The sequence below is a fragment of the Podarcis vaucheri genome (assembly GCF_965113315.1).
Source record: "Podarcis vaucheri genome assembly, chromosome: 2".
Taxonomy (NCBI): Eukaryota; Metazoa; Chordata; class Lepidosauria; order Squamata; family Lacertidae; genus Podarcis; species Podarcis vaucheri.
The window spans coordinates 106,807,003-106,831,112 of record NC_138760.1 but is presented as its reverse complement, the minus strand read 5'-3'; the positions used below and the strand labels follow the sequence as shown (position 1 = coordinate 106,831,112).

General features: G+C 42.9%; 2 protein-coding genes across 5 annotated transcripts in view; one reads left to right on the top strand and one right to left on the bottom strand.

Annotated features, from left to right (window-relative positions):
* Nucleotides 1–24,110, top strand: part of LOC309525153 (uncharacterized protein C3orf49) — a 254,711-nt gene that overhangs the window by 1,456 nt on the left and 229,145 nt on the right. The window contains exons 2-5 of one of the 3 annotated variants that reach the window (XR_014216068.1): nt 6,572–6,906; nt 7,735–7,865; nt 10,250–10,360; nt 11,188–11,931. Coding sequence is in view for 2 of the 3 variants with exons in the window: in XM_082210607.1 (XP_082066733.1) it covers nt 6,572–6,906; nt 7,735–7,865; nt 10,250–10,360; nt 11,188–11,382 (772 nt within the window). In the remaining variant the exon portion in view is untranslated. Of the gene's footprint in view, nt 1–6,571; nt 6,907–7,734; nt 7,866–10,249; nt 10,361–11,187; nt 12,413–24,110 lie in introns of those variants that run through there. The other 2 variants (XM_082210607.1, XM_082210608.1) reach the window with 2 other exon arrangements.
* Nucleotides 12,309–23,947, bottom strand: THOC7 (THO complex subunit 7). 2 transcript variants are annotated; one of them, XM_082210743.1, is made up of 8 exons: nt 23,793–23,947; nt 21,891–22,008; nt 18,126–18,253; nt 15,627–15,713; nt 14,648–14,705; nt 13,810–13,876; nt 12,786–12,855; nt 12,309–12,533 (listed from the first exon to the last, which is right to left on the bottom strand). In XM_082210743.1, the coding sequence occupies exons 1-8, from the start codon at nt 23,809–23,811 to the stop codon at nt 12,466–12,468; spliced, it is 615 nt and encodes a 204-aa protein (XP_082066869.1). In that variant the 5' UTR covers nt 23,812–23,947; the 3' UTR covers nt 12,309–12,465. The 2 variants fall into 2 exon arrangements, with proteins under 2 accessions (XP_082066869.1, XP_082066868.1); XM_082210742.1 differs by lacking the exon at nt 23,793–23,947 and adding an exon at nt 23,116–23,294.

The window sequence follows — 24,110 nt, the reverse complement described above, 5'->3', positions numbered from 1 at the left end:
CGATCCCATCCGATCTGATCCCCACCCAGGACGGATGGAAAATAGGGTGGACACAGTCCGGCGCCCGCCTAGTGGGCGAAAATTTGACTTTTTTTAAAAAAAAAATCTTTCGAATTTTTCAATTTTTCCCACGGCACACCAGGCAACATCTCGCGGCACACTAGTGTGCCGCGGAACAGTGGTTGAAAAACACTGATATATGGAGTGAAATGAATGAATACAGTATTCTTGCTCCAGGAGACATCTAGTCTATTGGCTTGAGTTGTTTTAACAGGCTGATCCTCTGCCTGTTAGGGTTGTGCCTGCTACTCCGATCTCTGTTTTTAACTCTTTTATGGTGGTTGTACTAATTTTTGTATTTCCGGTGAATGTACTAAACAACAACAACCTTGGACATGCACAGAGAGATGTCTATAGCAGCCTGCCCCAACCTGCAGACATTTTGGACTACAACTCCCATAATGTTGTGCTTCTATTAGCTTTGGCATTGTACAGCCATGCTGGCTGGGGCTGATGGGAGTTGTTATCCAAAGCATCTGGAGGGCATCCTGTTGGGGAAGGCAACTCTATAGCTACATATGCCACAGTTCTCTGCTTGGCGAAAATTCTGGAGAGCCAGGTGCTACGAATGCCCGTTGAATTCTGTTTTCTTGAAAAGAGGTCTCTGGAGGCTTGCTGGCATTTTGTGATATCTGCTTTATTTGCATATATATATAGAGAGAAGCAAAGTTACTCATGTTGAGCCATAAGAAGAAAACTCTACAAAACCGGGTAATTAGGAGCAACCATAGGGTCATCAAAACATGTCAAGTTTTCAAGTTCTTCCTTTTTGAGGGGTGGCTTTTGTGTTGGTCCGAAGAAAGTTATTTCCCAGCTGCGAGCTTTGGAAGTTGAGCACAGAAGAAGATACAGCCGAACTCCTACAGAGGTGCCAAAGCTCCCATCAGATTTCTCAGGGAAATGCCAGCAGCACCATAAACTGATGCAGGGCATCAGTTGAAGAAGGAGCAAAAAGGGTTTTCTTGTGTGTGTGTGTTTCTTTCTGGCTGATTAGCTGTTTTCCCTGTGTAAAGGTCAGAGGGGGCAGGGTTTCTGTTGAGGCAGGGGATTAGCTGTGGGAGGAGCTTATCAGAGTTTGCAGGGCATCAGTTGAAGAAGGAGCAAAAAGGGTTTTCTTGTGTGTGTGTGTTTCTTTGTGGCTCATTAGCTGTTTTCCCTGTGTAAAGGTCAGAGGGGGCAGGGTTTCTGTTGAGGCAGGGGATTAGCTGTGGGAGGAGCTTATCAGAGTTTGCAGGGCAGCAGTTGAAGAAGGAGCAAAAAGGGTTTTCTTGTGTGTGTGTGTTTCTTTGTGGCTCATTAGCTGTTTTCCCTGTGTAAAGGTCAGAGGGGGCAGGGTTTTTGTTGAGGCAGGGGATTAGCTGTGGGAGGAGCTTATCAGAGTTTGCAGGGCATCAGTTGAAGAAGGAGCAAAAAGGGTTTTCTTGTGTGTGTGTGTTTCTTTGTGGCTCATTAGCTGTTTTCCCTGTGTAAAGGTCAGAGGGGGCAGGGTTTCTGTTGAGGCAGGGGATTAGCTGTGGGAGGAGCTTATCAGAGTTTGCAGGGCAGCGGCGCGCGCCTAGCGGCGCGCGCAGTTAGATCCATCTTTTAGATTTAGGGGAGCTAGTCTCAAACGTTTGTGGGGGGAGATCTAGGTGTTTTTTGTGTGGGGGAAGTTATTTGTCCTGTCTTCAAGCTTTTTATGATGGAGGACCTCTGTAGCCAACCCCAACGACACGATCTCAAGATGGAAGGGGAGGGAACAGTTGCAGTCGCCTGCGATTCCTGCGCAATGTTTGCCATCTTGCCAAAGGTTGCAGGCAGCTTTACCTGCAGCAATTGCATGTTGATTGCTCTCTTAAAAGACAAAGTCCAGAAACTGGAGGAACGTGTAGCTACGCTCCAAAGAATTAGAGAGCTGGAGCTCTTCTTGGAAGCAACAGAGCACACCGTCTCCACCAAGGAGGAGACAGGGGACTCCCCTGAGAAGGAGTCTAGTTCACCAACACAGGAGCCAGATATATGGAGAAACGTGACTCAAAGAAGTAGGAGGCCCAGGGTTCACTCTGATTGCTTAGAAATACACAATCGCTTTGAGGTCCTCTCCCCTAGCATGGAAGACGAAGAGCAGACTCCATTTGAGGATCTCTCCCTCATTACAGTCGATCAGGTATATGAAGACGAGCAGCAAAGTCAGTCCTCAGGGAATGTGCAGGCGACCTTGGAACGGACAGCTCACGGAAGAACCCCGACCAAACCCAAGAGGAGGCGTGTAGTGGTGATAGGGGATTCCCTACTGAGGGGAACAGAAGCAGTGATCTGTGGGCCTGACAAGATGTCTCGGGAAGTGTGCTGTCTCCCCGGGGCTAAGATCCAAGATGTAACTGAACGACTGCAAGGAATCATAAAACCCACTGACAAATACCCCTTCCTCTTGGTTCATGTGGGAACCAATGACACTGCAAGCAATAGCCTCCAGAAGATCAAAAGAGACTACGAGGCTCTCGGCAGGAAATTGAAGCAACTAAATGCACAAATTGTCATCTCATCTGTCCTCCCAGTTGAACGACATGGCCCAGAGAGAGAGGGGAAAATAGTGGAAGTGAACAGCTGGCTTCGCAAATGGTGTAAACAGGAACGGTTTGGATTCTTAGATCACGGACTGCAGTTTCTTGAAGATGGACTTCTGGCAAGTGATGGGCTGCACCTCACAACGGTTGGGAGAAATGTTTTTGCCAAAAATCTCAGAAACCTCATCAGGAGGGCTTTAAACTGACTAATGTGGGGGAGGGAGACAGTGCTCCTGAAGGTAGGAGCCTATCAATTAATGAAGATGATCATCCAAATGTCATAGACCAAATGGAGAAAACAGCACACGGACCTAGTGGTGGGAGGAAAAAATCCTTAAATAAGAGACACGGGGGAATGATTAATGAACTTCAATGTCTGTACACTAATGCGCAAAGCATGGGAAATAAACAAGATGAGCTTGAGCTCTTGGTACAGCAAACTAAATATGACATAATAGGCATCACTGAAACCTGGTGGGATAAGTCCCACGATTGGAATGTAATAATGGGGGGATACAATCTATTTCAGAGAAACAGACCAGACAAGAAAGGAGGAGGAGTGGCGTTATATGTCAGGGATGTGTATACCTGTGAAGAGATCCAAGATTTAGATCCTCAAAGCCAAAGTGAGAGCATTTGGGTCAAAATTAAGGGAGAGAAGAATAACAGAGACCTCATTGTGGGAGTTTACTATAGATCCCCAAGCCAAACGGAGGACATAGATGATGCCTTCCTGGAACAGATGGCCAAGCATGCAAAAGGAAGGGAGATAGTAGTAATGGGGGACTTCAATTACCCGGATATTTGTTGGACGTCAAACTCAGCCAAGAGCATAAGGTCAAACAGATTCCTCACTGGCCTTGCAGACAACTTCATTGTCCAGAAAGTGGGAGAAGCAACAAGAGGAACAGCCATTTTAGATCTGGTCCTAACCAATGTTGATGACCTGGTTAGTGGGGTAGAAGTGGAAGGATCATTAGGCGCGAGTGATCATGCTCTTCTGAAGTTTACTATACAGCGGAAAGGAGCAGCCAAGCATACTAGGACTCAATTTCTTGACTTTAAGAAAGCCGACTTCATAAAACTTAGGGAAGTGCTGGGTGAGATCCCATGGACAACAATACTAAAAGGAAAGGGAGTTCATGATGGCTGGGAATTTGTTAAGAGGGAGATACTAAAAGCACAACGTCAGGCAATACCAATGAGACGGAAACATGGAAGGTGCCTAAAGAAGCCAGGGTGGCTATCTAAAGAACTTTTAACTGAATTAAGATTAAAAAAGGATGTGTACAAAAAATGGAAAAGGGGGGAAACCACCAAAGAGGAATTCAAACAAATAGCCAGCACATGTAGACACAAAGTCAGAAAAGCTAAAGCACAGAATGAACTCAGGCTTGCTAGAGAGGTTAAAAGCAACAAAAAAGGCTTTTATGGGTATGTTCGTAGCAAAAGGAAGAACAAAGAAACTGTGGGGTCACTCAGAGGAGAAGATGGTGAAATGCAAACAGGGGACACAGAAAGGGCTGAACTACTCAATGCCTTCTTTGCCCCAGTCTTCTCCGATAAAGAAAACAATGCCCGACCTGAAGAATTTGGAGCAAATGATTCAGCAAAGGAAACACAGCCCAGAATAACTAAGGAGATAGTACAAGAATATTTGGCTAGTTTAGATGTATTCAAGTCTCCAGGGCCAGATGAACTGCATCCAAGAGTATTAAAAGAACTGGCAGATGTGATCTCAGAACCACTGGCAGTCATCTTTGAGAATTCCTGGAGAACAGGCGAAGTCCCGGCAGACTGGAGGAGGGCAAATGTTGTCCCTATTTTCAAAAAGGGGAAAAGAGAGGACCCAAATAATTACCGCCCAGTCAGTCTGACATCAATAGCAGGGAAGATTCTGGAGCAGATCATTAAGCAAACAGTCTGTGAGCACCTAGAAAGGAATGCTGTGATCACCAATAGTCAGCATGGATTTCTGAAAAATAAGTCATGTCAGACTAACCTGATCTCGTTTTTTGACAGAATTACAAGCCTGGTAGATGAAGGGAACGCAGTGGATGTAGCCTACCTTGATTTCAGCAAGGCATTTGACAAGGTGCCCCATGATATTCTTGTAAAGAAGCTGGTAAAATGCGGTCTTGACTATGCTACCACTCAGTGGATTTGTAACTGGCTGACTGACCGAACCCAAAGGGTGCTCATCAATGGTTCCTCTTCATCCTGGAGAAGAGTGACTAGTGGGGTGCCACAGGGTTCTGTCTTGGGCCCGGTCTTATTCAACATCTTTATCAACGACTTGGATGATGGACTCAAGGGCATCCTGATCAAATTTGCAGATGACACCAAACTGGGAGGGGTGGCTAACACCCCAGAGGACAGGATCACACTTCAAAACGACCTTGACAGATTAGAGAACTGGGCAAAAATAAACAAGATGAATTTTAACAGGGAGAAATGTAAAGTATTGCACTTGGGCAAAAAAAATGAGAGGCACAAATACAAGATGGGTGACACCTGGCTTGAGAGCAGTACATGTGAAAAGGATCTAGGAGTCTTGGTTGACCACAGACTTGACATGAGCCAACAGTGTGACGCGGCAGCTAAAAAAGCCAATGCAATTCTGGGCTGCATCAATAGGAGTATAGCATCTAGATCAAGGGAAGTAATAGTGCCACTGTATTCTGCTCTGGTCAGACCACACCTGGAGTACTGTGTCCAGTTCTGGGCACCACAATTCAAGAAGGACACTGACAAACTGGAACGTGTCCAGAGGAGGGCAACCAAAATGGTCAAAGGCCTGGAAACGATGCCTTATGAGGAACGGCTAAGGGAGCTGGGCATGTTTAGCCTGGAGAAGAGGAGGTTAAGGGGTGATATGATAGCCATGTTCAAATATATAAAAGGATGTCACATAGAGGAGGGAGAAAGGTTGTTTTCTGCTGCTCCGGAGAAGCGGACACGGAGCAATGGATCCAAACTACAAGAAAGAAGATTCCACCTAAACATTAGGAAGAACTTCCTGACAGTAAGAGCTGTTCGACAGTGGAATTTGCTGCCAAGGAGTGTGGTGGAGTCTCCTACTTTGGAGGTCTTTAAGCAGAGGCTTGACAACCATATGTCAGGAGTGCTCTGATGGTGTTTCCTGCTTGGCAGGGGGTTGGACTCGATGGCCCTTGTGGTCTCTTCCAACTCTATGATTCTATGATTCTATGATTCTTACAGAAGACAACTCAGCCCTCTGTCCTTCTGTTAGCTTTACTGCATACAGAGAATTAGCACAATCCACAGCTGGGAGGGTGGAGGGGGAAGGTGACCCCCACCCTGACAAGGCTCTTTCTTCTCCTAGGAGGTCTCCAACCATTAGGTCCTACAGCAACAAATCACCTGTACTTGGCCAAACCAGACCTGTCCAGCATGTTGGACCACTTTAGCAGTCCTTCTAATGTCTAGACTCCAACCTTACAACCATAGAACCACTCAGCTGGAAGATCATTCAGTTCAATCGCTAACCTTATTACTAACCCATTATGCACTGGGAATTCATTTACAAAAGTTAAGGTTGAAGTTTGTACAGTGGTACCTCTGATCCCTTGCAAATGAGATCTGTTCATTTTGAGCGTCTGCGCATGTGCGAGCGGCAAAACCCAGAAGTAACCCTTTCCAGTACTTCTGGGTCACCGTGGGACGCAACCTGAAAACGCTCAACCCGAAACAAACACAACACGAGGTATGACTGTACTTTTCTTTTTACTTTGTTAGAAAGGTGCTCTTTTATAAACAAAAACTGGAATGGTACGAAATCCTAAAAGCCCTATTTTGAATTTCAGAAATGCAGCCTCACGTGTCAGTGCAAAGTTTTGTTTCAGTATGTCTACAACAATACAGCAATCCATCTGCATAAACCAGGACTGTGGGCGGCTTACTCACTGGGAGAGTCAGTAATTATCCATTATCTTTATTTTCAGATGGCAAAGAGTCATGCCTATTCATTTGGTGAGAGAGGAGGAAAGGCGGATGCCTCAAGGACAGGTGTCTGACAGCTCTGAAACTCTTGAGTTCCACGTGGGCAAGAGAAAGAGCCTTATGAAACAGTTTAGGGCAACACTGAGGAAGTTATTCCCTTTCTATCAAAGGGCAAGGAAGAAGGCCAAGCTCCATGGTGAAGACGGCTCTCCAAAACCAGTGGGGTCTAAGACGACTTCTGTTCCCCCTAAGTATCATGCCTTTCCAAGGGCTATTCGGGCCTTACCTTCTCCCAAAGTATTTCCAGCACTGAAAAGGAAGAAGCTTTTACGGAACGGTAACTTAACCTGCTTTGCCAACGACCACTTTGTGTGCAAAATTTAAATTAAGGCAAACTGGGCACACATAGCATGCTTCAAGGGTGCCTGTTAAAATATATAATGTAGTCCCTATATTGTGGCCTAAGCACAACACGTAAAATCCACGGCCTGTAAAGTAAGATGAGCATCACAACCCCAGTCGTTCGTGACTGGACTTAATTTTCAGGAGATCATTTTACCTTTAAGTATAATGTAGTGCATGGGGAAAGGACGCGGGTGGCGCTGTGGGTTAAACCACAGAGTCTAGGACTTGTCATCAGAAGGTCGGCGGTTCGAATCCCCACGACGGGGTGAGCTCCCATTGCTCGGTCCCAGCTCCTGCCAACCTAGCAGTTCGAAAGCACGTCAAAGTGCAAGTAGATAAATAGGTACCGCTCTGGCGGGAAGGTAAACGGCGTTTCTGTGCGCTGCTCTGGTTCGCCAGAAGCGGCTTAGTCATGCTGGCCACATGACCCGGAAGCTGTCTGCGGACAAACGCCGGCTCCCTTGGCCTATAGTGTGTGATGAGCGCCGCAACCCCAGAGTCGGCCACAACTGGACCTAATAGTCAGGGGTCCCTTTACCTTTACCTTTAGTGCATGGGGAAGGGGAAAAGGCATTGTGTATTTATGTACTGTATCTGCATAAGGGTCTTTTGTGATCTGCTCCTGGCCCAAGAAACAGTCATATTAATTCCAGGTTACCTAATCTAGAATGAAAGGTGATCTTTTATCGGTAATGAAACTGCCACCATTTCGGCTTGACTCGCTGTGTATCCTTTCTTTTCTCTTCCTTCCTCTCTGAAGCATCAATTCAGCTGGATGTAAACATTGTGGAAGAACATGCACAAAGCATGCACGGAACAAACACGGTTGTGCAAGCAAGACGGATGATGCGCCGCATCTCAGTGGTGTCTCTGCCACCTTGGATCCGAAAGGTAATGGATGACTGCTGGGAAGCAGACTGAATTTGTTGCATTTATTAAACGGCAACCAGCTTGTTTCTTTATAGAGCAAGTGGGTGTTTTACCTATGTATCAGCTCAGACCCTAGAGCTTCTATGTTATTCGCTTTACGCACGCATACACATGCCAACTCAGTGCACATATTTGGAAAGAAAATGCTCACTTTAAAATATGGCATTTATGTACATTTGCACAAAGTTTTTAAGTCACTCAGTTTAAGTACTGGCACAACTGGAGAGGAGAGGGAGCTCTGTCAAGTAAGCTGCTGAAATGGGGCACTCCTGAATAAATTCAAACATAAGATGTGTAAAAGTAGCTGTTTATGTTGTAAATCATCCTGAGATCTGCAGATGAAGGGCAGCATATAAATTTTAACAATAACAATATTTTTCTGAGCTATTTAGCTGTCCCTTCGCAATGGCTCTTTCTTTCTCCCCTTTCGAAATGAATTTTCTGTGCTAGCATCCACACCTACAGCTCCTTTGATCACCTATGTACAGCCCTGATCACTCCATTAAAAAAAAGGATATTGCAAAATTAAAGGAGACATTGGAAAAAATTCACTATAATCAGACTGAAGGGTGATCACTGGTTGCACAGTTCTTGCTTCTAGAGTGCTTGATCTTATCTGTGTTGTGCAACTGTTTTGTTAAATGCAGAAGCATAAAGGTTAATATAACACAGATGTCTTGTGGATTAGGATGCAGCCCATAATATAACTACTTGACCTGTGAGAGAAAAGGTTAATAAAGTAGGCAGGCTAGATTAAAGAGCAAGCTTGCAGGGAAACAGGCTTTCAGTTTTGAAAACCCAATTCAAAGACAACTTCCTGCCAAAGGAGGAATTCTCTTTTTTTCAGCGCTGTTTCCCAATTTTGAGCAGCTGGTTTCTTCAGGGGGAAAAACTACAGGACTTCTTGTCTGATTCAAATTTTGTTTGATGAAGCCCTCTACTGGTCAGACCCGAAATTAAGTTTGTTCCTCTTTTTATTTGTTCATAAATGTGGAAAAGACAACTGTGCCTAATGAATCTTAAAAAAGAAGAAGAAAAAGAATAAATGAAAATAACCTAGATTCATCTTGGTTTGGGAAGCTTGTGAGCAGCAAACCCTGAAAATTCAAGACAAAATTGCCTTGCTAGATCAGAGAAATGGTATATATTCTACAGTAAAGGTAAAGGTAAAGGTAAAGGTACCCCTGCCCGAACGGGCCAGCCTTGACAGACTCTGGGGTTTGTGCGCCCATCTCACATCTATTGGCCGGGGGCCAGCGCTGTCCGGAGACACTTCCGGGTCACGTGGCCAGCGTGACAACGCTGCTCTGGCGAGCCAGAGCCGCACACGGAACGCCGTTTACCTTCCCGCTGGTAAGCGGTACCTATTTATCTACTTGCCCCTATTTATCTACTTGCCCCTATTTATTCTACAGTACTCCATTGCTAACAGCAACCAACCAGAGGGCCCAGGGAACTTACCATATGTTGCTTAACTTCCATTGTTTAAACATGTTGTTTCCATTTTTTTTAAGCTAACAAGTGTAATAGCTCTTATAGACATATATACCTTATAGCAGGCATAGGCAAACTCACCCCTCTAGATGTTTTGGGACTACAACTCCCATCATCCCTAGCTAACAGGACCAGTGGTCAGGGATGATGGGAGTTTTACTCCCCAAACATCTGGAGGGCCAGGTTTGCCTATGCCTGTCTTTTAGGAATGCACTATAAAGGTAGAGGAGCTTTCACGGTGAGAATCATAGAATCATAGAGTTGGAAGAGACCACAAGGCCCATCGAGTCCAACCCCCTGCCAAGCAGGAAACATCCACAATGTTTTAAATGGGATTGCACTGCACATATATAGCTATTTCCTACTTATTGAACATATCATCCACATGGAAGCAGGAAGTCATCCACAATGTTTTAAATGGGATTGCACTGCACATATATAGCTATTTCCTACTTATTGAACATATCAAGATACATTTTTGACAGCCTGAAGCCTATAAGCCAATGCATAAGTGTGTTAAATTAATTTAACTGTTTTTATTTTTATCTGCATTTTAATTGTTTTGTTTCATTGCATTTTATGATACTGTACTAGTATTAGCCAACTGGGCACCATGTGGCGGAAACAAGGGGTGCAAATTTAAGATAGAGACAAACAGACTTGGGAGTTCCCTGTATGAACTTTCCCCATTTATTATGAGGCTGGAAATCTTCCGTGTTCACAATGCAAACTGTATACATAGGCATGGCATGTTCCTTTCTCATGAAAGAGAATGGAAAGCACCGATTCATGCGGATCACAGAATTCTGTTCTTGTCTGAATGTTTTGTTTCCCACCCCCCAAAAAAACAGGTTTCCTATTTGGCAAAAAAGAAAAAATTCTCAGTGTTCAAAAAGAAGAAGAAAAGTATGCCACCAGTATGGTACCATTCAGACATAACACTAGGGAAGCTTCAAATGCAGGTATCTTGAATCAAAGCATTGTTTAATTATACAGTGCAACATAGGACTTGGCTATACAGCTGCAAATAAAATGTTTTAAAGTGTGTTGTAAGGTGCATTATACAACTGTGACACTAGATGGCGATGGTGAGCTATGGCAAATTCAATATATTTTTCAAAACGTTAAAAAAAGCATTTTCAGAGTCTTTTTAATGTATCTAAATTCCACCATAGGCCTTTATCTTTCCGACTCCAATTCTTCCTTCTGCCTACCAGCAAACTATGAACAGTATGAATGATACACTATATTAGTCACTCTCAGAGCAAACCCATTTCTTTCAGTGGGTTTGCGTATCTCTCATTAATTAAAAGTGAGCCCAACTCATTTTAGAGTGCCCATGAGCTGCACTTAAGAATTGTTGACCAAACTTCACTGTTGATTCATCCTGGAACCAGCCATGGTTGCTCCAGATTATGGGGGTTATCAGACGCTCTTATTGTGACTTTTCTTCTTTGGACTCCCCCATGTGATAAATTCTTATTTTAAATCTTTTATTTTAGTTCAGATCTCAGCTCTTTTCTCAAGTTGAAGCACCTGAGTTGATGGAGGGATGTACTTCTGTCTATGTACTGCACATGTAGGAAAATGCATGTACATTAAGTCCACAGCCTGTTGTGCTGCACGCATTGCAGTTCTATGGGCAAATATTGTATCGCTGATAACATAGTGTAGGATAGTCAGTTTTCTATCTTTACAAGTGACTGAAACCCTTCATCTTTCTTTCAGTTCAAACAAATTTGTTTTATCTTGTTATACTTCACCATTTTTTATCCTCGTTTCTCAACAGGTGGATAATCTCTTGGATAACATCAGTGAAAAATCCATCCAGCTATTGGCTCTGAGAAGTGCAGAGCTGCAGCAGTGCGAGTCTTTAGGAGACAGGATACTGCAGTCCTCTAAGCAGTTCCAAAGGGTTTCCTTAAGAACCACAAAGAAGCATAAACGGAAAAACACGTGCTTTCCGTGTAAATGCTGTTGCTAATATCCTTCTTTTTCTTTCTTTTGAAAATATTACTCAAGTTTAAAGTGAGCCATTTGCCGGGACGCTTCTAACAGCTGATTAACCATCTCAGAAAGGTCAAAGTAGATTAAGATTTGATGCTACTGTCAAAGCCAGCAGCAATTCATGTTTTTGCTATTTCTTCCTTTTGTTGGCCTCCATATTTCTCAAGAGCCGATGGAGTGCACCTCCGGGGGGAAAGTCAAACTGAAGTGACCTCCCTGGGGTGCAAGCCTGGCCAGAGTGTATGGAGGTCCTGGGCTGGCCAGACAACAAGGCTCTTGGCCTCACTGTTGTGGTCCAAAGGTTCTCCATTTCACAGCTTCAATAACCTGAGCTCAGAAGGCAAGAGTGTTCCTTTGTTTATTGCTAACACCTCAAACGGCAACACATGCAAGATATATTTACGAGTTATGCTTGAAGTGTGACCTGCTGGCTTTTGTGGTGACTAGAACATACATTACTCAACACTAGAAATCAAATACAATCACCTAACCTTGCAGAATGGATTGAAATAATATGGAATATACTGTTCCTCAAAAAACCTGACCTATTACTTGAAATGTAACTCTCAAAATGACGTTATAGAGATATTATTCCTGTTCACGGGTTTTTGGAAATATCACAATACTGTTCAACCTTATATCATTTTTTTCTACGTTATATCTAAATTTATAGCAATGCGAGCTAAGGTGACATCAAATAAGTGACCACTATAAGGTCATGCTCCTATATTATATTTTATGCGTTTTGCTTCCTCTTCTTTTTGTTGTTTGTAAATAGCTGTACTGATGTGTTAACATTAATATGGAGATTTTTAAAAACTGAATAAGAAAAAGACAGAAAAGAGCTCAAAGGCTAAAGTAGCATTTTAATTCCATAATACAAAAGCAATGTGAATCTAAGACTAAGTATGTAATATCAACTATTTATTGTATTAAAAAGACATTTCAAACATTAAGTCAAATGCATTCCAATGGAAATACAATCTAGTTTCTCAGGAGACCAAAAGGGAAAAAAAGTATCCATTGGCTTCCAGGCTTTGGAGCTATATCCAGGGTCTGTCTATTGTTTATCTGCAGATACCATTGGTGTATCTGAGGCATCTTCTGCTTCTGAAAGCTTCTCATCATCTGAAATAAATATTGTGCTTGTTGTTTAAAAACATTCACTTTAAAATGAACATAGAAAAAGTCATGCCCTATTATTTTGAGTGCTACTGAGTTGAATCTGAAAATGTAAGTGGACATATTGAAGCTTATGATGAAATTTAGGGGAGAACAGGAATTTGGCAAGCTGAGTGTATGAGGGAAGGAGCAACAAATAAACCTGAACCCACGCAGTAAGGAAAGTAAGTCATGCCTTTATATACTGAACTAACTTACTTTCCAGTGTTTGCTGAAGTTCATGGATGGTGCTCAGAAGTACATGGAACTGCTTTCGTCTCAACTCCAGCTAAAAGAAAACAAAAACAAAATCTGAAGCATATGAAATATTTCTTTTGGATTCTCTCTGTTCTGCATCTATGAATCATCATCTAAGTAAACATGTGGGTGAAGCCACAAAAATGTCAGCCTACAGACCCAATTTTCATTTTCATATAGTTAACATGTTCTATATAATTTTAAAGATAATTTGCCAAAGTTTCATTTTGCAGAATGACATTTTACACATGAGTAAAGCAACCAGAAGCATGGCATGCCCTATGACTCAGATTTACAGTACTCTATTTCCCCCCCCCCCCTAAAGTTCAGTTAAAGACCTTTCCAAGAAAACAGACAATAGGTTAATGGCCCTTTATTGTATTGATAGTTTTCGCTTGCTCGTTTGGTACATTGACAGGAAATTTTATGTTAGGAACAAAATCCAAGGAAATTAGGACAACAACACTTACTGAGTGCATTACGTTTGCCACATAAACACATACTTTCCCCCCTCCACGGCAAATGAAAATCTATGTTTTAACATTATTTTCTTCTTCAAGGTTCTTAGCATGAAGGAAGTATGATATTACCTGCAATGTATTTTAAATGCAACATTTCTTGTAGCCTATGTTATGGTTTAGAAAAGTACAGAATTTATATTTCTCTACTAGGCCCCCACTCTATTTCTTGAAGCATGTAAAAGCTTCTACCAGCTTCCCTTCACATCCTGATTGGCTCTCCCTAGCTAGGCTGAATAGATTGGCTTATCTAGAACAGGCATAGGGAAACTTTTTGGCCCTAAAGGCCAGATTCTTATCAGGATCTGCCTTGCAGGCCAAATTTGACAGGTGGACAGGGCTAAAATATTAGTGAAAACACAAAATATTTTGTTTAAAAAAGCTTATAAATGTTACACTGGTCGGTACGGAATTACCCATGCAGTATTTCATTGTAAAAGAAGAAGAAAAAAATCAGCAAAACTTACTTTGTCTTCTACATTTTCTTTGATATGAGAGAGATGCTGAAGTTCTTTTCCCAGAGCTTCTAACTGCCTAAGAAGAGATTTAGCATACTGCCATTGAAGACACCTTATCTTTGTTTTGCACTATTTATTTATTAATTAATAATTCCATTTATAACTCAACTTTCAACCTGAAGTTTTTAATCATTTATATTATGCTCTGCAACTGCCCAGTGGTTCCCAGAGCAGCTTACACAAATAATAACAAGTATACGAAAGCACGTGCACTTAAAACAGTGCAAAACGATGTAAGATAGAGGAGTCATTTTTAAGACGCCCAGGAAGTAAAAAGACACTGGGAAGAAAGCAAACCCTCACCAGGCATGACTTTGGGAACCACATTCTGAAGGGCACCACATCAGCTCCAACTCTGCTTGTGGTGTTGGCAGCCTAGAAATACTACAAGGGCACATTTGTGTGGGAGAAGCTACCTAGATTCCAAGCCACTTAGAATGATTCAAACCAGCACACAGAATTGTGCCAGGGAAGATGTCCAACAGGCATGGAGGAATCCCAGAAGCATCACCTTTACAGAAAAAGCACAGTCGAATTCTGCTGCCTTGAATGAACACCCAAATGCAGTGTTAACTGGACTATGCCACTCTGCATGATCACAGTGACTGTAATTAGAATTACTTACTAAATCTAGGCATATTCTGTACAGGTGAACATTTTGTGTGAGTTTCTATGGTGCGCTTTCAAATAATACCACCATATTGTTGTAATTTCAGTGACTGAAGCTTTCAGATGCTCTGATAAAGTATTATCACAGTTTCATTTCAGGTGTTAGACCCATACTTACTTGAGTGTTTCATGCCTATCCGGATGATGCTGTATTACTTTAGCCAAAGCATCATATTCTGAAAGAATGAAAGATTATAAGCATCATATCTGACTTTATTTCAGTTTCACAAAGTTATAGAGTGTAATTTCACTAATTTTTAAATTTCTGTTTATAACTTGGCCCATTCTCAAACTTTCAGACGAGAAACAATTAAAAGCATAAGAAATATAATTAAAACAATATAACTGGGATGACAGGTGAATGAATGCTCTGTTGCTTGGCATATGCACAGCCTCAACTTTAACTCCATACCAAACATCTCAATGTTTGCCCATGTGATGATGATGATAATTTTATTGTTTACACCATGCCCATCTGGCTGGGCTTCCCCAGCCACTCTGGGCGGCTTCCAGCAAAATATAAACAAACAATAACCTGTCAGACAATAAAAACTTCCCTGAACAGGGCTGCGTTCAGATGTGATACTGGCTTGCCCACTTCTTTACCAGTCTCCCTTCTGAAAAGAAATCTCCCTAGTTCATAACACTCATTCACCAGAGGGATGGGTATGATGTCTCTACTCCTTTCACCCATTCCTCTAGCTTACAATCACAGGATCCACACCACCCTCTCTCACATAGGGGAGACATGTTTTAACCCATCTATTAGTACAGATTTCCAGCAAACTAGAATTACAAACACATGATTGAAACATGGATTGCGATCATGATTTGTGGGAAACCACACTTCGAGTAAGACATTATTTCCACTCATGTCACAAGGAAATGCAATGAAAGGGCAGGCACTTTATGCTTTAAGTTCAAGTCTAAGGAGTGATTGACAGCATAGGCAATATTTATTTTTAAACGAGATCTTTCATAATAAGTGAAAATAATCATGGCAAGTTAGAGAAGGATTGTCATATGCATCAAATCACTAATGTTACATGCCCCTTCATATAAAACTAGCAATTACTAACTGCAAAAGAAATAGTTACCTTGGCGATTTTTTCGTATTCTTTTTGCCTGAAGAATCTGCTTTTTGCACTCTGCAATTTTCTCATGTGCGGCAGCTATGTTATTTTCTTCCAGAAGAATAAAATAAAAAAACAATTTGACACAAATCTATAAATGTCACAACGCCTATTTATTAAAATTCGAAAACTTGTACTGTTAAGTGGCAACATTACATAAAACATCTGGCTTTCAGGTTTCATCTCTAGTCATTGTGAATAGGTCCATAAATCACAATACATTGTGTATTCTAATACTGTAATTACTGTCAGAGTGCTGAGAATGCAGATATTCTGAAATAAATATTTCTGTAGATATACCAGACAAATAAAAGATCCATTTCTAGTACGCTCCATGAAATCTGATCTGTTTACTGGGCATTTTTTTTGATGTGGAGCTAGGATTATTAAACATTTTATTTAAAATATTTCTATGACACTCTATAGCCACGTTCTCAGGGAAACTTAAGAGGAGGTAAGAGATTTGTAAATAAAACATACAAAAGCAGCACCATGTAGCAGTGCCAGAATAGTCATAATCAGAAATGGAATACAGTGGTACCTCGGGTTAAGTATTTAATTCGTTCCGGAGGTCTGTTCTTAACCTGAAACTGTTCTTAACCTGAAGCACCACTTTAGCTAATGGGGCCTGCTGCTGCCACGCCGCCAGAGCACGATTTCTGTTCTCATCCTGAAGCAAAGTTCTTAACCTGAGGTACTATTTCTTGGTTAGCGGAGCCTGTAACCTGAAGCGTATGTAACCTGAAGCGTATGTAACCCGAGGTACCACTGTAGATTGAAAGGCCATGGAAAACAAAGAAGCATTTGACATCAAAGCAGCTGCCCGTGGAGGGGGGCATTTCATAGCCAGGATGCCACCACTGAAAAGGTCAATTACCTCCAGCATCTCCTCCAGCAGGTGCTCCCTGAGAAAGCTGAGGAAGATCTTAAGTTTGGGAAGACACATGTGGAGAGAGGTACCCTAGTCCTAAGCCATGAAGGTCCAAAAGGTCAAAACCAGCACTCTGCCTTGGGCTCTGAAATGGACTGGGAGCTCAGAAATGGAAGCTGGCAAAGCAGTGGTCTGATACGGTCATATTTCCCAGTCCCAGTTACTAATCTTGGAGCTTACAGAGGTTTCAAGACAGTCTTCCGTGGCAGTCCCACATGCAACACCTTGCAGTAGTCCAAATGGGAGGTTACCAAGGCAGGGATAATGGAAGCCAGGTTATTCCCATCCAGGTAGGATCATATCAGGTGCAGCAGCCTAAGTTGCTAAATGGCTATAGAGACAACATGAGTTTTCAGCAGGCTGGACTGATTTAAATCAATGGTTTAATTCAAGCTTCCTATTGGTACTTCTTCTAAACAAGTGTGCAAATCTGACCACTAAATCATGCTAAGTTGCATGCTTTACAACCAGCCCTTGCTTCTATTTGTCACATTGCATTTATTTTTTCCGTACTCCCCTGTTTTACCTATAGAGGGAATGTCTTTAAAAAGTACTCCCCTATAGGGACTTTCTTATGACTGACTCCCATGACAGTTTGTGAGGTTAACAGTTCAATCCTGTCCATGTTTACTGAAAAGTGCTTCAGTTTGCCTCGGCCCAGCCTCACAAAAAAGAAGCAAACAAAAATGAACTCACAGTGACTGATATGCTATTTTTATCAGGTCCGTGTTTGACAGGAAAAGGGTAAATATTCACATTTACGAAATTATCAAACTGATTTTTCATTTACAAAGCAAGCCTCCTTCAGCACTACGTCTGGACACATTGACTCTGCTTAGTGATTATCTGCAGGGCTAAGACAGCCTTGTGAATAAGCTCACAGAAATCACTGGCTTCCTAGGGACTGGCAGAGGAGGGATGGCTTTTCTATGCTGGATGAGAACTCCATCCCTCCTCCACTGGCCCGCTCACGCACCTGTTTGCATATCCTCTATGGCTATCAGGCCTGTGATTAAATACAAAGGTGGGCTAACATGCATATGAAACAAAATCTTTTTTTTAAAAAAATGTTTTATCCACCCTAGTCTCCAATGGCAAGGAGGAATCAGGAAGCCCTCCAGACTATATACCTGAGCATTCAGAGTACCATTGGGGAACTTGTAGCTCTCCACATGTCAACTGACAAGAACTCCTCTATCTTTTCCAGCCAGCACAACTAGTGGTCAAGGATAATGAGAGTTTAAGTCAAACAACATCTGGAGGGTCACAGGTTTACCCCCCAATCCCACAGGAGTGCAACCCTCTTCAGAACAGGGAGAATACCACCCATCTGAGTAGATGAACCACCTGCTAACCATACCTCTGCCTTATCTCGACTTGAGCTGGCAGCTTCAGGTTTCAATTTATAAAATGGAAAGAACTGCAGTGTGGCAAGAATGGATTGCTTTTCGCGTAATTATATTATATAAAACAATTATATCACCATTGTTTGTTGTATGACGACAATATTCAGTCGGAAATCCAGTATTTACCTATATCTTTGTAGATTTTTTCGTAGTTCTCCATTTCTCTGAGGTTCATATCATATACAAGCAAGGTTTTTCCCATTGAAAATTCACACTGTGACAGAGTGCTCAACATGCGTTGGTACTGGGTGTAGCTGAAAAGGTATTATGCATTTCAATAATTTAATATCTCATGGACATACAATGATTCTCGGAAGCTCAATGCTGAATTGAAGCCTGATGCAAATCAATACAAATTAATTTTTGTGTGTGTATATTTAAGGGCTCCCACAGCTACTTTCAAAGCTACCTGCTCTTAGTGGTGTTTTTCTGGCATTTATAATCACCATAATAGAGTCGCTATATATAAAAAGAACATTTGTTGTAAAGCTGATCCCTTACACTCCTAATATGTGTCTATTATTACAGCTATCAAATTGTCATTCTGTAAATGCACAGGTTAACTGATATCAATTAGCTGCAAGGAGGGAATGCATACAAAAGGAGGAGGTAGGCTTCCTTTAACCAACATCTGAGCAATGCAGAATAGTCAGGAGGAGGGGGATGCCAAGAAGACGTAAAGCAGCTGCCTAAATCATTGTGTTGGCTATTAATAAGGGTAAAACAGGCATTGCACAGTATTCTTCTGTGTAATCCTTTAGACTAAAGTTTACACAAAGGTAAGATGCAGCCATTGGTTCTGTTCTAAAAGGGTGGGATGAGGCTGAGGAGACAAACTTAACCCCACTTACCTGCTAGTAAGCCCCATTGAATTCTACAGGATGTACTTCAGAGTATGTATGGTTAAGGTTGAGGCCTTAGTTATTGAAAAGCCCAGAGCAGGTGCTATTGATGTATTAATTTAAACAATGTGAAGCAGCACCCCCAACACCAGTCTGTTATTTGGGGAAAAAAGGGGGGGGGGAGAATCCACATTTCTAACTAAGTTCCCTAATTGCTGCTAGTATCAGCTTCAAAACAGCAAGGAAAGCTGATTTTTACAGTAATCAAACTGTATACCTTAAACTGTTTACTTCAGACATAAATGGGGCCACAGTAAATAGACTGAGGTTTAAATGCTCCTAGAATCTCAATCTTAAGGGAAATAAGTAGAGCTAATAAAAAGATGATAGCAGTCCTTGAGCACTGTGTGAAATGCAAATGTATTTAAATTGAATAGTGCAAGTGATTAAAATCTGGATGAGAAATCAGCAACAAAAAGCTCACTACATCACTTGACAGACCTAAGATGTTTATACTTCTAATTCTAAATGGATTTGCACCGCTCGTACTTCTAGAAGTGTAAATACAACTTCCTGATGCAGAATCTTTGGGCTTGTGGAAGTATTCATCAATGATAAATGATAATTACTAAAATTAATTTTACATACTATCCTGTCCTTTGCCCTTTGTACTATATCTATTACTTATATGTATGGATCACGATTCGTCCAGGGCACTGTACACCAAACATATGAACAAAATTCAACTAAACAAAAAACATATATACACTAAAAAAGGCAACAAACAAATTAAAACAGAATGCACACATTGCTGATGTGGTGGACACCTCTTATTTATCGAAGCATGAAGGCCTTGACAAAGAGAAATGTTTCCCTTGGCATCTGTAACCCAACAACATGGGAGACCATCACACCTCTAAGAGATCAATCCAGAGTCAGAATATCCTTCCACACATCCTTTTCCCACAAAAGTCTGGTTTAGAAATACTTTTTCTGATAAAACCATTCCATCTCAAGCAAAGCTTGTTTCAGACCAGTGTTGCCTGCCTGCCCCTTCATATTTTAGCATCTGAGTGATAGCCTTGGAAGTTCCTGTTCAAAAGCAAGAATGCCACATCCAACCCACATGGAATGGATGGCATAAATAGCGGCATTGGGAAAAGTTATCCTGTCATTCACTTTTTCTTGAAAGAAGCGATGAACTCCAATGCTAAACAGAAAGAACATACAGCCTTCAAGAGCTGTATCAACGGGATAAAAAGAACACAAAGGCTTGCTTTAAAGGAGCATGAGTGTGTATCCTTGATGCTGTTTGCCTTTACAAAAAACAAACACAAAAAGCAAAGCTAAGTGAGTGTTCCTGTGTAACAGTGAAACACTTTAAGGGAGCAATCCTATACACAAGAAACCGGCATGAAGCAAATTGGTGCAAATTAAGCTGATATAAAGTTATACCAAACTCCTTTCAGCAGCAGGCCTCCTGCTGGCTGAGCTGGTTTGAGCTCTGGCAAAGGAAAAACAGGCCTTGTAGGTACACCACCCTTTTGCCAGCTTAATTTAGCCTGGATGAGGGAGTTAAGAGGGCATAGCCTGACCGTGCCAGAAATGTCGCAGCTCAGCTAGAGATCCGCTGGATCCTAACCAGTGTTGGTGTTGACCTTTAAAGCCCTAAACGGCTTCGGCCCAGTATACCTGAAGGAGCGTCTCCACCCCCATCGTTCTGCCCGGACACTGAGGTCCAGCGCCGAGGGCCTTCTGGCGGTTCCCTCATTGCGAGAAGCGAAGCTACAGGGAACCAGGCAGAGGGCCTTTTCGGTGGTGGCGCCCGCCCTGTGGAATGCCCTCCCATCGGATGTCAAGGTGATGGAAAACTACCTGACATTCAGAAAACATCTTAAGGCGGCCCTATTCAGGGAAGCTTTTAATGTATGATATTTTAATGTTTTTTTGGTTTCTGTGGAAGCCGCCCAGAGTGGCTGGGGAACCCAGCCAGATGGGCGGGGTACAAATAATAAATTATTATTATTATTATTATTATTAACCCGCTCATCCTGGCAGATCTTGCTATAGGATGCTCCCCAAAGCGTTAAGAAAGAAAAAGTTTTAATCTCCCAAGTGTCACCCAATGACAATATTGTACAATCAACATTTGTATTACATTGTAGCATTGCTGTACAATCAGTACTCAAGGTGCCTGCAACACTCACAACAGCCAACATTCCGCATGGCAACTCCATTATCTGGAGGCAGAATTGCATTTTCCTAAATAATAATAAAATCAAGCAAGCCTAATGTGAGGAATGTGGTAGGCCTGCAGCAAAAGCACAGCTCTGAAGGAAGTCATCTGGACTGCACACAACACAGCTATGCATTTACTTTACTAAAAGGATTGTGTTTGAAGACTCTCATAGTGTTTTGTTTAAGGTCAGTTGATCAATGCACCTTTCCAGGGCAAACGATTTCGCCCATTTCATACTGATCACCAGCTGCTATAAAACACAGCTGCCAAAAACATTCCTACTATTAGAGTGGGTGTTCAACAGAATATACTTGAAATTGACAAGTAATTAAAGAACTGATGTATCATAGCTGGATTTCAATTGTTTACACTTCACTATAGTATTTAGACTGTTTAAATATTTGTTTTCCCAAAAGACACTTTCAAACTCTGAAATTTGGATGCAGTCGTACCTTGGAAGTCAAACAGAATCCATTCTGGAAGTCCATTCGACTTCCAAAATGTTTGGAAACCAAGGTGCAGCTTCCGATTGGCTGCAGGAAGCTTCTGCAGACAATTGGAAGCTACGGAAGCCACATTGGATGTTCGGGTTCCAAAGAACGTTCGCAAACTGGAACACTCACTTCCGAGTTTGCGGCATTTGGGAGCCAAAACATTCGGGATCCAAGGTACGACTGTATAATGTTGTTACCAACATCTGCCACTGGACACAATTCCCACATGATATTAAAACTAAAAGCTTTTATTTATGCAGAACTGGTGTTTGATGACCTACTCCCACTTTCTATTTTATAGGTAAGACAGAAATACCCTTCTTCATGAGATCCGGAGTTGCACCACTTGATGAAACTCTTCACCAACAAATTAATTCGTCTGTCATCGCCAGCACCATCTCCGTCAATCAATAGTCGTTTGCGAATAACTTCATCTAAGGCAGAAGCAATAATTTAAAATGAGCAACAATGATATGTTGGTTATTGTCACAGAAAGCAGCCATTTGATAAGGCAACTGCCCAAATCCTAAAACTGTTTACTTAAAAGTAAATCCTGGTTCCAGTGGGTTTACTTAGTGAAAGTATGTATTAGGGTGAGGGGGTCTGTAAGTATATTTTGTTATCCGAAGTGCCATTCCATAGGATTACACTGGACTATTTAATTATTAGTTGATTTCATACAATGTTTAGTCCTGAGAGACAACTGATGGATGGATTTCAAGCAACACAGATGAGGTATCTCAACACAATCCTACACATGTGAACTCAGAAATAAGACCTAGTGATTTGAATGGGGCCTATTCCCACTTAAGTGAATACAGGATTACAGCCTGAGACTCACACAAATGTGGCAATATATTATAAAGTAATAGGGGTTTTTTTCTAATGCAAAGAAAACTTTTATCCTCATTACAGGTATAAACAAACTTATGAAGGCGGAATTAAGAGGGGAAATGGTTAAGAAATGTTTATATCACCACAGAAATAAGTTCTGAAGCCAGAGAGTGTGTGAAAGACAGGAGGTACACTGTATATAATAAAGAGGATAGCTAAATGGCCACAGCGTCAGGTCGTAAGCTTATCATTACTGACTTGGTTGTCAAAAATACATCAAAGGGGGTGGCTACAGAAGAGGAAGAAGGCTATGTTGCAAAAACAAACATACATACATTCATACAAAACCTGGAACTGAGCCGGGGGTGGGGACACAGTGCACCATTGGCCTCTCAGAACTAACCATTCTTTGCCATGGGACACAAACACAAGATGTGGGGCGAGAGGCCCTGTTACAGAAAAGCGTCATTATCTGCGGCTCACACTGTGCCCCTTGAGCGCATGTACCAAGGATACACACACATTTTTAGCATTTGCCCTGTGAGGACGCAATCCACACAGACCTACGCAAAAAAATCCCAGTTCCTAATTTCTCAGAAGGCGAGATCTCTAGATCCTAAAACACAACAATACACACAGTTAAGCATCTTCCCCCACATCTTCCCTCTGTGCCGTCCCCCCTTTCCCACTCTGCGCCCCTCTCTCACCAAGGGCTTCCCGCCCTGGGTGTGGGAGCATAATGGCAAGATGCAGTCTTGAAAGATGCAAGTCTTCCCCGGCGCAAGAGCAGCCGCACATCGGGGCTCCCCAATTTTATTTTGGATTGGCAGCACCTGCGGCTCTGACGGTCGCCATGTGCTCGGTTGTAGGCAAACTCGCCCACCACCTCCATGCATCTTCAAGAGGGGAGGCTGGGTTGAGGGCGAAGAGGCTGGGGCGGGGGCAGATGGGGGTCTCGCTCGCGAGGATTTAAAATGTGATCGGGGGGAGAGTGAGAGGAACCGGCATTATATTATTATTATTATTATTATTATTATTATTATTATTATTATTAGTATTATTATTATTATTATTATTATCCCTATTGGTGTAGTTATTTTGGGGGGGGGGGGATCCCGCGCACGTGAAATAAAGGCTTCGCGAGGCTCCTCGCTCAGGAGCAGAAAACGAGGCTGGTGGGCGAGATCGGGCTTCTTGGGCGGGCAGAGAGGAGCGGCGGCGGCTGAGGGAAGCCGGCTTGCGAAGGCCTGGGGAAAGCGAGCGCGGCGGCGGCGACAGGGCCCGTCCGAGGCGGCAGCGCCGCGGGGGAGAGGACCGCGAAGAGGCCGCCCCCGGTGCCGGGCCAACGCCGCGGGGTCGCTCGGCCAGCCACCCAGCCCCTTACCATCGGTGACGGCGCCCATGGCGGCGAGCGGCTGATGCAGGCGGCGGCGGCGAGCGAGCGAGCGAGGTGGGTCCGGCTCAGGCGGCCGCTTCCCACAATGCAGCGGCGGCGGCGGCGGCAGCAGCAGCAGCGACGGCAGCCGGGTAAGCGGCGGCCATGGAGTGGGAGGAGGTGGCGTCGTCGTCGTCGTCGTCGCTGGCGGGGGCGGCCGGGGCCTGAGGAGCAGCGAGGCGGGAGAGCTTTCGGGGCAGCGGGCGGGCGGGGTGGTCGGTGGCTGGGCCGGCCGGCCGGCCAGGAAGGGGCGAGCGAGCGAGCAGG